The following is a 13,244-nucleotide window of genomic DNA, read 5'->3' as shown; positions in this document are numbered from 1 at the left end:
CCACACCCTCAATCCCTCCTCTTCCCCACTCCCCTCTATACCGACTAGACCCCTGGACGCATTGAACAGTGCGGAGTGTGTAAAGGAGGGAGAGTGGGGGGGAACTTTAGGGCCGACCAATGTGCCAATGTATACGGCGGGCTTGTCTGCTGGGTGAGGGGAAATGCACCGAGGTGGAACCCGTGGAGCTGCGGAAACCATTTCCTTCTCCTTCCGAGTGTGATCTCTCGCCATGTAGGAGAAAGTCGGAGACGACGGAGAGAACTAGAACTATGCACTGCGGTCATTTCAGACCCACCCTCTGTAGCACAAAGAATGTGCTAGAACAGGTTCTCCGTGAATATGAGCTATGATCACTCCCACCTCTCCAAGATATAGGCCTCCAATTGAATTCATGATAAGATAATTTGGTCTTACACATTGCACATTGTAGTCACTCCATTGCCTGAATTAAGTGTTGTGAGGACAATTCATCGCTTTTCCCACAAGGTACTTGACTGCTATTGTTGTCAGTCATTCAGAGTGGATTTGCTGTTCTCAAAAGCCCTGAGCTACTGGTAACATTTTCCATTGCTGGGGGATAGAAAACAGTCAAAACACATTGTACAGTTGAGCTGCTGGCTTTAAGCAGGGAGTAACAACAAAGGGGGACCAAAACAAGGGCAGACATTACGCCATGCTCCACAATAACAAAGGAATGTGCAATAATAACTAAGGCTGAATCGCAAATGGCACCCCATTTCCTATATTGTGCTCTACTTTCGACCAGAGCCTGTATGTAAAAATACCCCTCTCTCTCCCACCCCCCAACCGTCGTACCTGGTCCTCGGCCCCCGCTAGTCTGGCCGCTGCCCCTGGTAAAGGTGGAACTATGGATAGATGGGCTCTGGCTCTTCTGTTTCAAGCCGCCAAGGCCCAGCAGGGCATTCAGGTTCTCTCTGGTCAGGTCCAGCTTCTTGGGGCCTGGAACTGTAGACTCAGGCGCTGGGTGGTCGGAAAGGAGAAGAGGATGAGAAAAATCAGGGTTGGGATCAATTTTATCAATCCCAAAAAGCAATTCTTAGGTATTTTGTAATGCAGTGCCATTAGCTTTTCAGTAAATTCCCCAAATATCCCCAATAATTCAAAATAAATATAAAAAAGTGGAGCGCTACCCAGTTAACAAAATGTCATTAGCCCCTGAACAGGCAGTTAACCCACTGTTCCTAGGCCGTCATTGAAAATAAGAATTTGTTCTTAACTGACTTGCCTAGTTAAATAAAGGTAAAATAAAATAAATAGCATGCCTTTTATGGTCACCCACAGTCTAGACACTTGACATGAAGGTCTTGGAAAGACACCAAAATTGCATCCCCAATTGACCCCCATCACTTTTATGTCCACACTGCAACGTGTACTGTAGCGCAACTTTTGTTTTTACGATTCTCGCTCAGACTGAATGTGGTGGGGCTTAATAAAAAGCTATTCATGTGCATCTGGCTCACGGTTTGACCAAAATATTTCAAGGAAGTTCTGGTCAAAACTTTTAAGAACCACTGCTCTGTGGCAGTGGCAGTCATTTGGTTAAGTATGCATTTCAACACACGCCATCAAAAAAGAAAGTTAACCACAGTCACACCATTGGCAACACTTGCTGACATTACTTCCAAATGGCTGGTGCTGCAGAACTCTACTCTTAGAAGAACGTATTGGCTGCGAATTTACTGCATGACTTAAATATAGCACCCACTTGTTAAGCATGAATTAAAATAAACTAATGTTTTATAAACGTGGTATGTGGTTCCTTGGAATTGGTACAGATGAAGCTGAGGAACGGTTGTTTAACCAATTTGGAAAGGGGGACCGTTTTAATCTGGTCTCCAAAAGACCTAGACCAAGAACAAATGTTGGTCTCAAGTTGTCTCAAGTCAAAGATCATTAGATAGACTGCATCTGCATCGCAAAAGCACATCTTGGTTTTGACTTGGCATTCTGGAAAAAAACATTTTCTGCATGATTTTGAATTGTAAATTGAAAGCAGTTATTCCCCTCAACGTGCTGGAATGTTCCCATGACTCTAGGGTTAGTTGTGTAGTTCTTCCCATAAAAGGAACGAAAAGAGAATGTCCCTTTGTCCGATGTCTTGTATACCTTGGACGTCTCCGTTGACGGGGGTCTTGTAGCGGGAATGATCGCAGTTCTGGCGCGAGGCGTCGTCTACGGAGATGGCGCTGCCGTCTGGGTTGGAGTAGAATAGGAGGAGGGGCTGGAAGTGGCCTTTGATGCATTTGGTGGCCACGTCTTTCCACCGGGTCCCAATCTAGGATAGAGAAGATGAGATATAGAGGTCAATATTGTGTGTGTGTGTGTGTGTGTGTGTGTGTGTGTGTGTGTGTGTGTGTGTGTGTGTGTGTACGTCTGGAAGGCTGTCTGTGTACCACACACATACACAAACTGGCATTTTCCCAATGTGACGAGAAGTCACCTTTGTCTTACTGGCAGCAACCAGTTTCCTCATCTCATTACCCTGAGAGGTCTTTTCAGAAGATGTGTTCTTTAGTGACAATATACATTACTACTTTTGACGCTCCTGTATTTGATGAGCACCAGTTGCCAAAATCTACATTTAAAGAAGGTCCCCAAACCCTAGTTCTGATCTGTGTACACCTTTCAGAAAACACTGACGACTCGTTCAAAATGGTTGACACAATACTCCGCTGCAAGTAATGTCGAATGCATTGTTAAAAATGAGACGCATGGATAGTGGACAACCAAAAACCTTGGAGGGATGATTTTGACACAATGCTTTCTGTGACGTTCTTTGTACCGCTACCCCAAAACACGCGCTGACCATAAACCAGAAGAAGCACAATTGGATCCAAGCTTATTGCAAACTGTTCAGAGATTAATGTTACTTTTCTAATTTCACACAAAAAAACTCTGATTGGCCAAGGAGGCATTGTTGTACACTGCAAATGCTCATTTTCCCTTTGTCCTGGATTTTAAGTGAAAAATATGCACTGAAGCGGAGTCTCACAATCACATTAGCTGAGCTGGGCTAGGTGTGTGCCTCGCTAGAAAATGCCACAGAGGCAGACTGGAGGCTAACAGATGCTAGTGTGCTCCTTAATTAACCAAATGAACGAAGGGGGAGAGAGAAGCAGAAGGTAAGACACAGTGAAAGAGGAAGAGAGAGAACAAAGAGGGAAGAGAAAGAACAAGCAAGGAAAGCAAAATGAGGGAAAAGAAAAAAGGATGGAGAAACAAAGGTTGGAAGAGGTTGCTTTGAGTTGGCATTTTGATGGTGAACACTTATCTTTGCCCGGGACAAAACACACAAAAAATATATATATATAGGAGAAACACTGAACCACTACTGCAACAATACATTTTAAAAAAGAATGAATGACAAGAATGATAGTCAACAAAACACAACCTGTAAAATATAAATATAGTGGAAGTTTTAAAAGCTATCCATAAACTGTAGGGCATGTCTGCTCGTTACTTGGTGTGAGGCAGTGAGAGAATGAGGAGCAACACAGCAGGTATGTGGAGTGTTATTTAGCTGGCTAAGAGTGCTGTACTGTAGCCGTCCGTCCCAGTAGGGCCAAAGTGCACACACTGCATAAGCTGCTGATGGATTGACTCGGAGCCAGCCAGCCCCTGCACCGCAGTCCAGTCAAATGCACTGGACACACACACACACACCGTGCCGTTCATTAGCACACTCACTTATGCATGCGCACACACACAGTCAAGCGCACGCAAAAGACCAATTTCAACCACGAGTCATTTCAATATATCCAAAAAGTCCACTAAACAGTATATCTCAACTGTGGATGACTGATGACGCAATTAACTGCTTTAATAGTTTCCATTGGGAAACCCTAGTACACTACTACTGTACAGGTGCTGCTGCTGTGTGTGTACGTACACTACTACTGTACAGGTGCTGCTGCTGTGTGTGTGCGTACACTACTACTGTACAGGTGCTGCTGCTGTGTGTGTACGTACACTACTACTGTACAGGTGCTGCTGCTGTGTGTGTACGTACACTACTACTGTACAGGTGCTGCTGCTGTGTGTGTGCGTACACTACTACTGTACAGGTGCTGCTGCTGTGTGTGTACGTACACTACTACTGTACAGGTGCTGCTGCTGTGTGTGTACGTACACTACTACTGTACAGGTGCTGCTGCTGTGTGTGTACGTACACTACTACTCTACAGGTGCTGCTGCTGTGTGTGTACGTACACTACTACTGTACAGGTGCTGCTGCTGTGTGTGTGCGTACACTACTACTGTACAGGTGCTGCTGCTGTGTGTGTACGTACACTACTACTGTACAGGTGCTGCTGCTGTGTGTGTGCGTACACTACTACTGTACAGGTGCTGCTGCTGTGTGTGTACGTACACTACTACTGTACAGGTGCTGCTGCTGTGTGTGTGCGTACACTACTACTGTACAGGTGCTGCTGCTGTGTGTGTGCGTACACTACTACTGTACAGGTGCTGCTGCTGTGTGTGTGCGTACACTACTACTGTACAGGTGCTGCTGCTGTGTGTGTGCGTACACTACTACTGTACAGGTGCTGCTGCTGTGTGTGTGCGTACACTACTACTGTACAGGTGCTGCTGCTGTGTGTGTGCGTACACTACTACTGTACAGGTGCTGCTGCTGTGTGTGTGCGTACACTACTACTGTACAGGTGCTGCTGCTGTGTGTGTGCGTACACTACTACTGTACAGGTGCTGCTGCTGTGTGTGTGCGTACACTACTACTGTACAGGTGCTGCTGCTGTGTGTGTACGTACACTACTACTGTACAGGTGCTGCTGTGTGTGTACGTACACTACTACTGTACAGGTGCTGCTGCTGTGTGTGTACATACACTACTACTGTACAGGTGCTGCTGCTGCGTGTGTACGTACACTACTACTGTACAGGTGCTGCTGCTGTGTGTACGTACACTACTACTGTACAGGTGCTGCTGCTGTGTGTGTGCGTACACTACTACTGTACAGGTGCTGCTGCTGTGTGTGTGCGTACACTACTACTGTACAGGTGCTGCTGCTGTGTGTGTGCGTACACTACTACTGTACAGGTGCTGCTGCTGTGTGTGTACTTGTGAAAGTGTGTGTGTACATCTCTCCCCCGCACAAAAATAGTTATTAAGAGTAACACCCTTGCCTTTCTTACTAGCTCTGACTTAGTACATTTTTCCTCAAAGTAGCTATGAACAAACTACGACTGTGATGCATGGTTGTCTCACCTCGCGATCTTAAGACGAATGCACTATTTGTAAGTCACTCTGGACTGCTAAACGACTAAAATGATGGGGAAAAAAGGTGTCCCACTGGGCACAGACGTCAGTTCAACGTCTAGTTTTGATTTACACTGAACAAAAACATATGTAAAGTGTTGGTCCCATGTTTCATGAACTGAAATAAAAAGAACCCAGAAATGTTCCATATGCACAAAAATATTGTTTTTCTAAAATTTTGTGCACAAATTTGTTTACATCCCTGATGGTGAGCATTTCTCCTTTGCCAAGATAATCCATCCACCTGACAGGTGTGGCATATCAAGAAGCTGATTAAACAGCATGATCATTACACAGGTGCATCTTGTACTGTGGACAATTAAAGGCCACTACTTTTGTGACACAACACAATGCAGATAATTTCTCTACCATAAGCCGCTTCCAACGTCGTCTTTGAGAATTTGGCAGTATGTCCAACCCGGCCTCACAACCGCAGACAACGTATATGGCGTTGTGTGGGCAAGATGTTTGCTGAAATCAACGTTGTGAACAGAGTGCCCCATGGTGGTGATGGGGTTATGGTATGGGCAGACGTAAGCTACGGACAACGAACAATTGATTTTATTGATGGCAATTTGAATGCACAAAAAAACCGTAATGAGATCCTAAGGCCCATTGTGAGGCCCATTTTTTTAAAGGTATCTGTGACCAACAGATGTATATTGGCGTCGGCTAATGGGATACTAATAAATAAATACAAAAATCTGTATTCCCAGTCATGTGAAATCCATAGATTAGGGCCTAATCAATTTATTTCAATTGACTGATTTCCTCATACGAACTGTAAACAGTAAAATCAATGAAATTGGTGCATGTTGGGTTTATATTTTTGTTCAGTATACATTTGGTTGAGTTTGATGAAAGCAAGGAAGAAATACCCTTACGTTGATGACGTTTTCCATGTTGATTCAACGTTATCGCCTTGATTTTTGGGGGGTTGATTCAACCAGATTTTGCCCAGTGGGTGTGTGTGTGAGCGAGCCTCCTTGAGTTCATGCGTGTATGTGTGTGTGCTTGCTTGTGTACGTGTCTGTGTGGGTGGTAGTGATTATAGCAGACTTTTCAACCCCGGGGGTGGGGAAGGGCGGTCGATGGGGCCCTTAGACGATAAAGATGGTGGTGATGGAGATAAGAGGTGGAGCGGGGCGCTCCTTGCTCTCTCTTAAAACTGCCTGCTTTTATCGGTTCAGACAAGTACATTTATGCACTGCGCATTGAGTTGCTGCCTGGGGACAGTTTAGCTCCCTGTTGACTGCAGGTAGCCTATAGTATCTAAATCAGTTCATGGAAACCGTTCCATTGATATCAGATTGTGTTTATATATTATTTAAATAGTCAAAGAACTATTCAAGCCAGTTACCAACGTAACATTAGTTAGTCTTGTCATAAAACGTATGTGCACGCTAGTGCATGTGTGTGTGTGGCCCGAGCTTCATATTGCACCACAGCAAAAGACTCAGAGGCTATGAGGGCATTGGGTGAGGTATGTGTGTGTGTTTGCTTACTTGCTTGGTGAGTGTGTATTTTGGTGTTCAAGACGCATCAGCGAGCTCTCACCTCTTTGACGGTGGCGTCGTCGAAGAAGACCCATTTGGCGGATTTGGTGTGGAAGGCAAAGGCACAGTAGTGGCGGCTGGAGTAACAAATCATCCCCACCAAGAGCAACTCTCCCTTTTTTGCGTGCTCGTCTGTCACCCGGTAGAAGAGCTGCGGACACATACACACATTTCAATTACTTTATTTGGATCAAATGAGATAGAAATGACCAAAATACACAAAAACAATCCCATGCTGTCCACGAGTAACGTTGCCTGATGACTTACTTTAGCTGCCCGAACTAATGCCTGGGCTTTAGTTCAATGGACCAACACAGTCTTGCATTATGCAGCAGACCCGGGTTCGAACATTCTTAGTCACATATACAGCCCTTTGGCCAAAACTATCATGTTAGCATTTGGACAGCATAATTGCCCTTCAACTTGGACTGTTGGACTCGTTTGCATTGTACATTTCCACAAATCGAGCAGTTTCCATCAAGCTAGTTCAGGCAATTATCAGTGTAACCACAGCCTCCCACCAATTTGAAAAGACCACTGGATGAAGAGTTTGAAATAACCCGTATTTCCTGAATGGCCAGTTCTCTTTGGCTATGGGAGACAATGGATTCCTAGGGAAGGGGAGGTTTTCTCCGACATCCAGCACAGTCACATGAACAGTACAAGTATGAATCAAGACCTTTGTGGTACTTGGTGGGGCTTCTGCTAGACTAATCCAGTTCTGGAATGCACTCAAAACAAGGAGAGGGGCAAAGAGGAATCTGTGCCTGTAGTCTAAAGGGGCTGTTGTGTAATACGTTGGGCCTGTTCTGTGAGAGTTTGGCCTAGGTTTGACACAGGTCTCACAGAAGCTCATTCTGTGCCTGTTGTCTTCAAGGGAGGTGAAGTTGCGCAATATGTTGGGCCTGGCCTATAAGAGTTTGTTCTAAATTTGTAGTAGGTTTAACCGAAGCTCATTCCGTTTCTGAAAAAAACTAACATCTTGAAGGAACAGGAAGTGTCAGCCAGAGTAGTGTTACAAATTAAACCTACTGCATGCCCACGCCAAGGACACTCTGTACTCCAACACAGTCCCAAACTCACACATGTACAGAAAACACACGCCACATCTTCCACACACGCTATGTACTCTTGCACATACCACACACACACACACGCACAACCTTTCTCTGACTCGCTCTCTCACACACACAACCACTGTGCCGTTGAGGAAGCGTTGACACAAGCTGGCCCGTGCAGCAGAAGCTTTTTGATCTGCGACGTGGGCCAACTGGGCAACACACCGCACACTGCTTACGCAACTCTCAGACTTACAGAGGGATAAAGACCCACTTTATTTCCCACATATGCTCCACGGCACCAAAATAAACAGACCCCAACAAAATCAGGGCAAAGAATGGCCGCTGTGGAGGCTCCAAAAAACCCACATACACACAAAAACACAAGACAGAAAACAAATGGAGTAAAACCAGAATTAAGTGATTCCATACATATTCCAAAACAAATTCACAACAGTGTATTGTTTTTGTTGTTTTTCCTATTCACATCATTTTGGAGCGGAGGCAGACATTTTGTTTTGATGCAATCAGTGCCTTGGCCAATTTAATCAGACTACTTGACTAATCTGTTTTAGTACGGGCTGACAGTCGAAGATTATTGTGATTCTTGGAATAAGACGTTTTTTAATCTCGTGTGAAGGTTTTTGGCCATCTCAAACTTTCTTCACAGGTATTTGGCTTGTCCTCCATCAAGAGATCTTTTCGTGAGAAATTGCACTGGTCACTCAAAACATTTTTAAAAGTATTTATAAAGTATAAATAGCCCACACTTTAGATGAGGCCATATAAAAAGACGTAACTAATGACTATATTTATATTTACACTAGAACAACCAACACATCATTTCAAAAACTTAATTTCAATAAAAAACCTGAACCAACCTGTCCCTGACTTTTCCTAAATGTGTGCTTTACACTCTAGCAGTACTTTCAGAAAGATATCATAGAAGGTCAAAATGACCATATGCATATTTAACAGTACAATAGCCAGACCTCGAGGAGTACCAATAGCCACCAGCCTAATAAATCACTCAGTCTATGAAGAAAATATCAGTAGCCTAAACATCAGTATAAGTGCCAAGCGTGGTTGTGAATAGAGAAAATCAGCACAAATAATGGAATTATAATGAATCTACAGTTGAAGTCGGAAGATAATGACTCCAACCTATGTGAATGTTAAAACTTGTTTTTCTACCACTCCATAAATGTCTTGTTAACAAACTATAGTTTTGGCAATTCGGTTGAGACATCTACTTTGTGCATGACACAAGTCATTTTTCCAACAATTGTTTACAGACAGTTTATTTCACTATCACAATTCCAGTGGGTCAGAAGTATACATACACTAAGTTGACTGTGCCTTTAAACAGCTTGGAAAATTCCAGAAAAGTATGTCATGGCTTTAGAAGCTTCTTCATTTGAGTCAATTGGAGGGGTACATGTGGATGTATTTCAAGGCCTACCTTCAAAATCCGTGCCTCTTTGCTTGACATCATGGGAAAATCAGAAGAAATCAGCCAAGACCCCAGAAAAAAAAAAGTGTAGACCTCCACAAGTCTGTTTAATCCTTGGGAGCAATTTCCAAACGCCTGAAGGTACAACGTTCATCTGTACAAACAATAGTACGCAAGTATAAACACCATGGGACCACACAGCCAACATACCGCTCAGGAAGGAGACGCGTTCTGTCTCCTAGAGATGGATGTACTTTGGTGCGAAAAGTGCAAATCAATCCCAGAACAACAGCAAAGAACCTTGTGAAGATGCTGGAGGAAACAGGTACAAAAGTATCTATATGCACAGTAAAATTATTCCTATATCGCCATAACCTGAAAGGCCGCTCAGCAAGGAAGAAGCCATTGCTCCAAAAACACCATTAAAAAGTCAGACTGCGGTTTGCAACAGCATATACACACACACACATACACACACCTGTTCTGAAATGCCAGAGTCTGCAACACCACTAAGCAAGGGGCACCATGAAGATCAAGGAGCTCTCCAAACAGGCCAAGGACAATGTTGTTGAGAAGTACAGTTCAGGGTTAGGCCATAAAAAAAAACGTAAACTTTGAACATCCCACGATGTACCATTAAAACCATTAAAAAACTGAAAGAATATGGCACCACAACAAACCTGCCAACAGAGGGCCGCCCACCAAAACTAACAGACCAGGCAAGGAGGGTATTAATCAGAGGCAACAAAGAGGCCAAAGATAACCCTGAAGGAGCTGCAAAGCTCCACAGCGGAGATTGGAGTATCTGTTCATGGGACCACTTTAAGCTGTACACTCCACAGAGCTGGGCTTTACACGGGTAAAATGAGACTAAAATTGGGCTTTTTGGACATCAAGGGAAATACTAATTCTGCCACAAACCAAACACCTCTCATCACCCCAAGAACACTATCCACACAGTAAAGCATGGTGGTGGCAGCATCATGCTGTGGGGATGTTTTTCCCAACGGCAGGTACTGAGAAACTGATCAGAATTGAAGGAATGATGGATGGCACTAAATACAGGGAAATTCTTAAGGGAAACCGGTATCAGCCGTCCAGAGATTTGAGACTGGGACGGAGGTTCACCTTCCAGCAGGACAATGACACCAAGCATACTACTGAAGCAACGAGTGGTTTAAGGGGACATATTTAAATATGTCTTTTAATGGCCTTGGCAAAGCCCAGACCGCAATCCAATTGAGAATCTGTGGTACGACTTAAAAATTTATGTACACCAGTGGAACCCATCAAACTTGAAGGAGATGGAGCAGATTTGCCTTGAAGAATCCCAGTGGCTAGATGTGCCAAGTTTATAAAGAGACTTCCAGCTGTAATTGCTGCAAAAGGTGGCTCTACAAAGTATTGACTTTGGGTGGGTGAATAGTTATGCACGCTCATGTTCTGTTTTTTTTGTCTTATTTCTTGTTTGTTTCACAATAAAAAATATATTACATCTTCAAAGTGGTAGGCATGTTGTGCAAATAAAAATGATATACAACCCCCCAAATATCAATTTGGCAACAAAATAGGAAAAATGACAAGGGGGGCAATACTTTCACAAGCCATTGTAACAGTCAGCGCAAATCTTTATCACTTTCACTTGATTGCAACACTTCCCACAAATAAGTTGCTTGCAGGAGCTGCAGTTGAACAGGTGTTGTGGGTTCTGTTCCGAGTGCATCTGCCCACCATGCAATTTCTCCTCCCCGGGAGCTGTGCGCAATTTGGCTCGGGCAATGGCTCCCGTTGAATCTTTGCTGCTACCTTGGCCCGAAATGTCGCTCACGTAGCCCGTGTGCCAGATTGATGATGAAGTCTTTCCTGCTCATGGTGTTCATGCACAGCTTGAACAACACGTGATGATAGCAGCTAAATCAAGCATGTTGTAGAACACCGCAACAGGCCAGCGGCGAGTTCCTCCTTTCACCTAGCACAGCTGTGCAATCTAACCCGGAACATTATCCGGAATTCGCTCACCTGCTGCCCGATATGGATCCTTTCTCAGATATGGAAAGCTATTCAGCATGAATCAGAATAATAATCATCAGAATGTCATGAACCATTTCATCACTGCCATCAGAGTCGTTTTCATTCAGATCTTGTAGCAACGCTAACGCAGCATGTGCCTCCATTCATCTTGGTCTTACCATTGTAATTGAGGCACACTCTCACTGTGTAGCCTACTCCAAGTAGGAGTAGAGTAAATTGATAAAACCGCTTGAATGCCAGTGGATTGATATAGGGTACACCGTTTTCAGATTATAATTACAATACATCAATAGAATGGCCCGCCTCATTCTTCATTCACAATTGGTGATTAGGCCTACACAATTATGCATAGTTGTTTCTCCTCGCTCATCAACTCACCCATTTTTCCCAATCATACTATACTTCATATATTTAATCTGCTGTTATATGTGTGAAACTAGTTTTCGGTATAGGCTAGGTTCAGTTGAGGCAATTATCAGGATTATTATTAACCGAGCAGGGCACATGCAGCTATCAGAGGAGCAGGAACCGGCTGATGGAAAACCAATCCAAAAATTACATTCCTTCCTAAAAACGGGTTATAACTACACCTTATGGAATAACAGGGACTGTGAAGAGACACACAGGCACGCATACACACAATAACATACGCACTATACAGACATGGACTGTGTTGTAGATATGTGGTATTAGAGTAGTGCCCTAAGGGCACACACTTAATGTGTTGTGAAATCTGTTATGAAATGTCATGTAAATGTTTTTAATTGTATATAAATGCCTTAATTTCGCTGGACCAATGCTGCATTTTTTAATAGGGATCAATAATAAATACAAATACATTGTGTTATATAGACTTATTTAGGAAAAGACAAGGACAAGGGGGACATGACTTTAAAAATGGCAGAGAATATAAACATTTACATTTATTTTGAGTCATTCTGATGCTCTCTGCCTTGCTAGTTTTAAAATGTACACTGAGTATATCAAACACCTTCCTAATATTGAGTTGCACCGCCCCCCTTTTCCCTCAGAACAGCCTCAATTAGTCAGGGCATGGACAAGGTGTCAAAAGCGTTCCACAGGAATGATGGCCCATGTTGACGCCAATGCTTTCCACAGTTGTGTCAAGTTGGCTGGATGTCCTTTGGGTGGTGGACCATTCTTGATACTGTTGAGCGTGAAAAACCCAGCAGCGTTGCAGTTCTTGACACAAACCGATGCACCTGGCACCTACTACCATGCCCTGTTCAAAGGTACTTTCACCATTGGAATGGAACACATCCACAATCCATGTCTCAAGGCTTAAAAATCCTTCTTTAACCTGTCTCCCCCCCTTCATCTACCCTGATTGAAGTGGATTAACTAGAGACATCAATAAGGGATCATAGCTTTAACCTGGATTCATCTGGTCAGTCTGTCATGGAAAGAGCTGGTGTTGTTAATGTTTTGTATACTCAGTGTACACAATCACAAAGAAATCCATTCATATTCCATTTAGGAAGGTCATGAAAATATGATACAAAGCAATTTATTTAAAAATAACAGAATAGCATGCTTTGAGTTTTATTATCTGTGCTTAGAAGCCAAGGCTATGGCTGTGCCATGCCAATCTATGGCTGTGCCATGCCAATGATATCAACTTGTTCATTTAGCAGACATCCCAGGCCCTGCCATAGTCAACAAACATTTTACAGTAAAAATATGGAATATATATATAATAATGGAATATAACAGAAGAAAATGAAGGATTGTTTTTGACCAGTAACCTACTCACATGAGGAATGCACGGCGCCACGGTTATTCTTGGAAAAAGTTACATTTGGAAACAGAGACCATCCGCGGAA

The 13,244-nt window shown here is 43.5% G+C and overlaps 1 protein-coding gene across 3 annotated transcripts in view; it reads right to left on the bottom strand.

Moving 5' to 3' along the window:
- The window catches only part of LOC118368769 (inactive ubiquitin carboxyl-terminal hydrolase 53-like), a 57,377-nt gene that overhangs the window by 20,724 nt on the left and 23,409 nt on the right, over nucleotides 1–13,244 (bottom strand). For all 3 annotated transcript variants that reach the window (XM_035753157.2, XM_035753156.2, XM_035753158.2), the window contains 3 exons: nucleotides 6,860–7,009; nucleotides 2,131–2,299; nucleotides 820–984 (listed from right to left, as the gene is read on the bottom strand). In XM_035753157.2, coding sequence (XP_035609050.1) covers nucleotides 820–984; nucleotides 2,131–2,299; nucleotides 6,860–7,009 — 484 coding nt within the window. The remainder of the gene's footprint in view (nucleotides 1–819; nucleotides 985–2,130; nucleotides 2,300–6,859; nucleotides 7,010–13,244) is intronic.

The sequence above is a fragment of the Oncorhynchus keta genome, chromosome 35 (assembly GCF_023373465.1).
Source record: "Oncorhynchus keta strain PuntledgeMale-10-30-2019 chromosome 35, Oket_V2, whole genome shotgun sequence".
NCBI lineage: Eukaryota > Metazoa > Chordata > Actinopteri > Salmoniformes > Salmonidae > Oncorhynchus > Oncorhynchus keta.
This window is presented reverse-complemented; position numbering and strand designations above follow the sequence as displayed.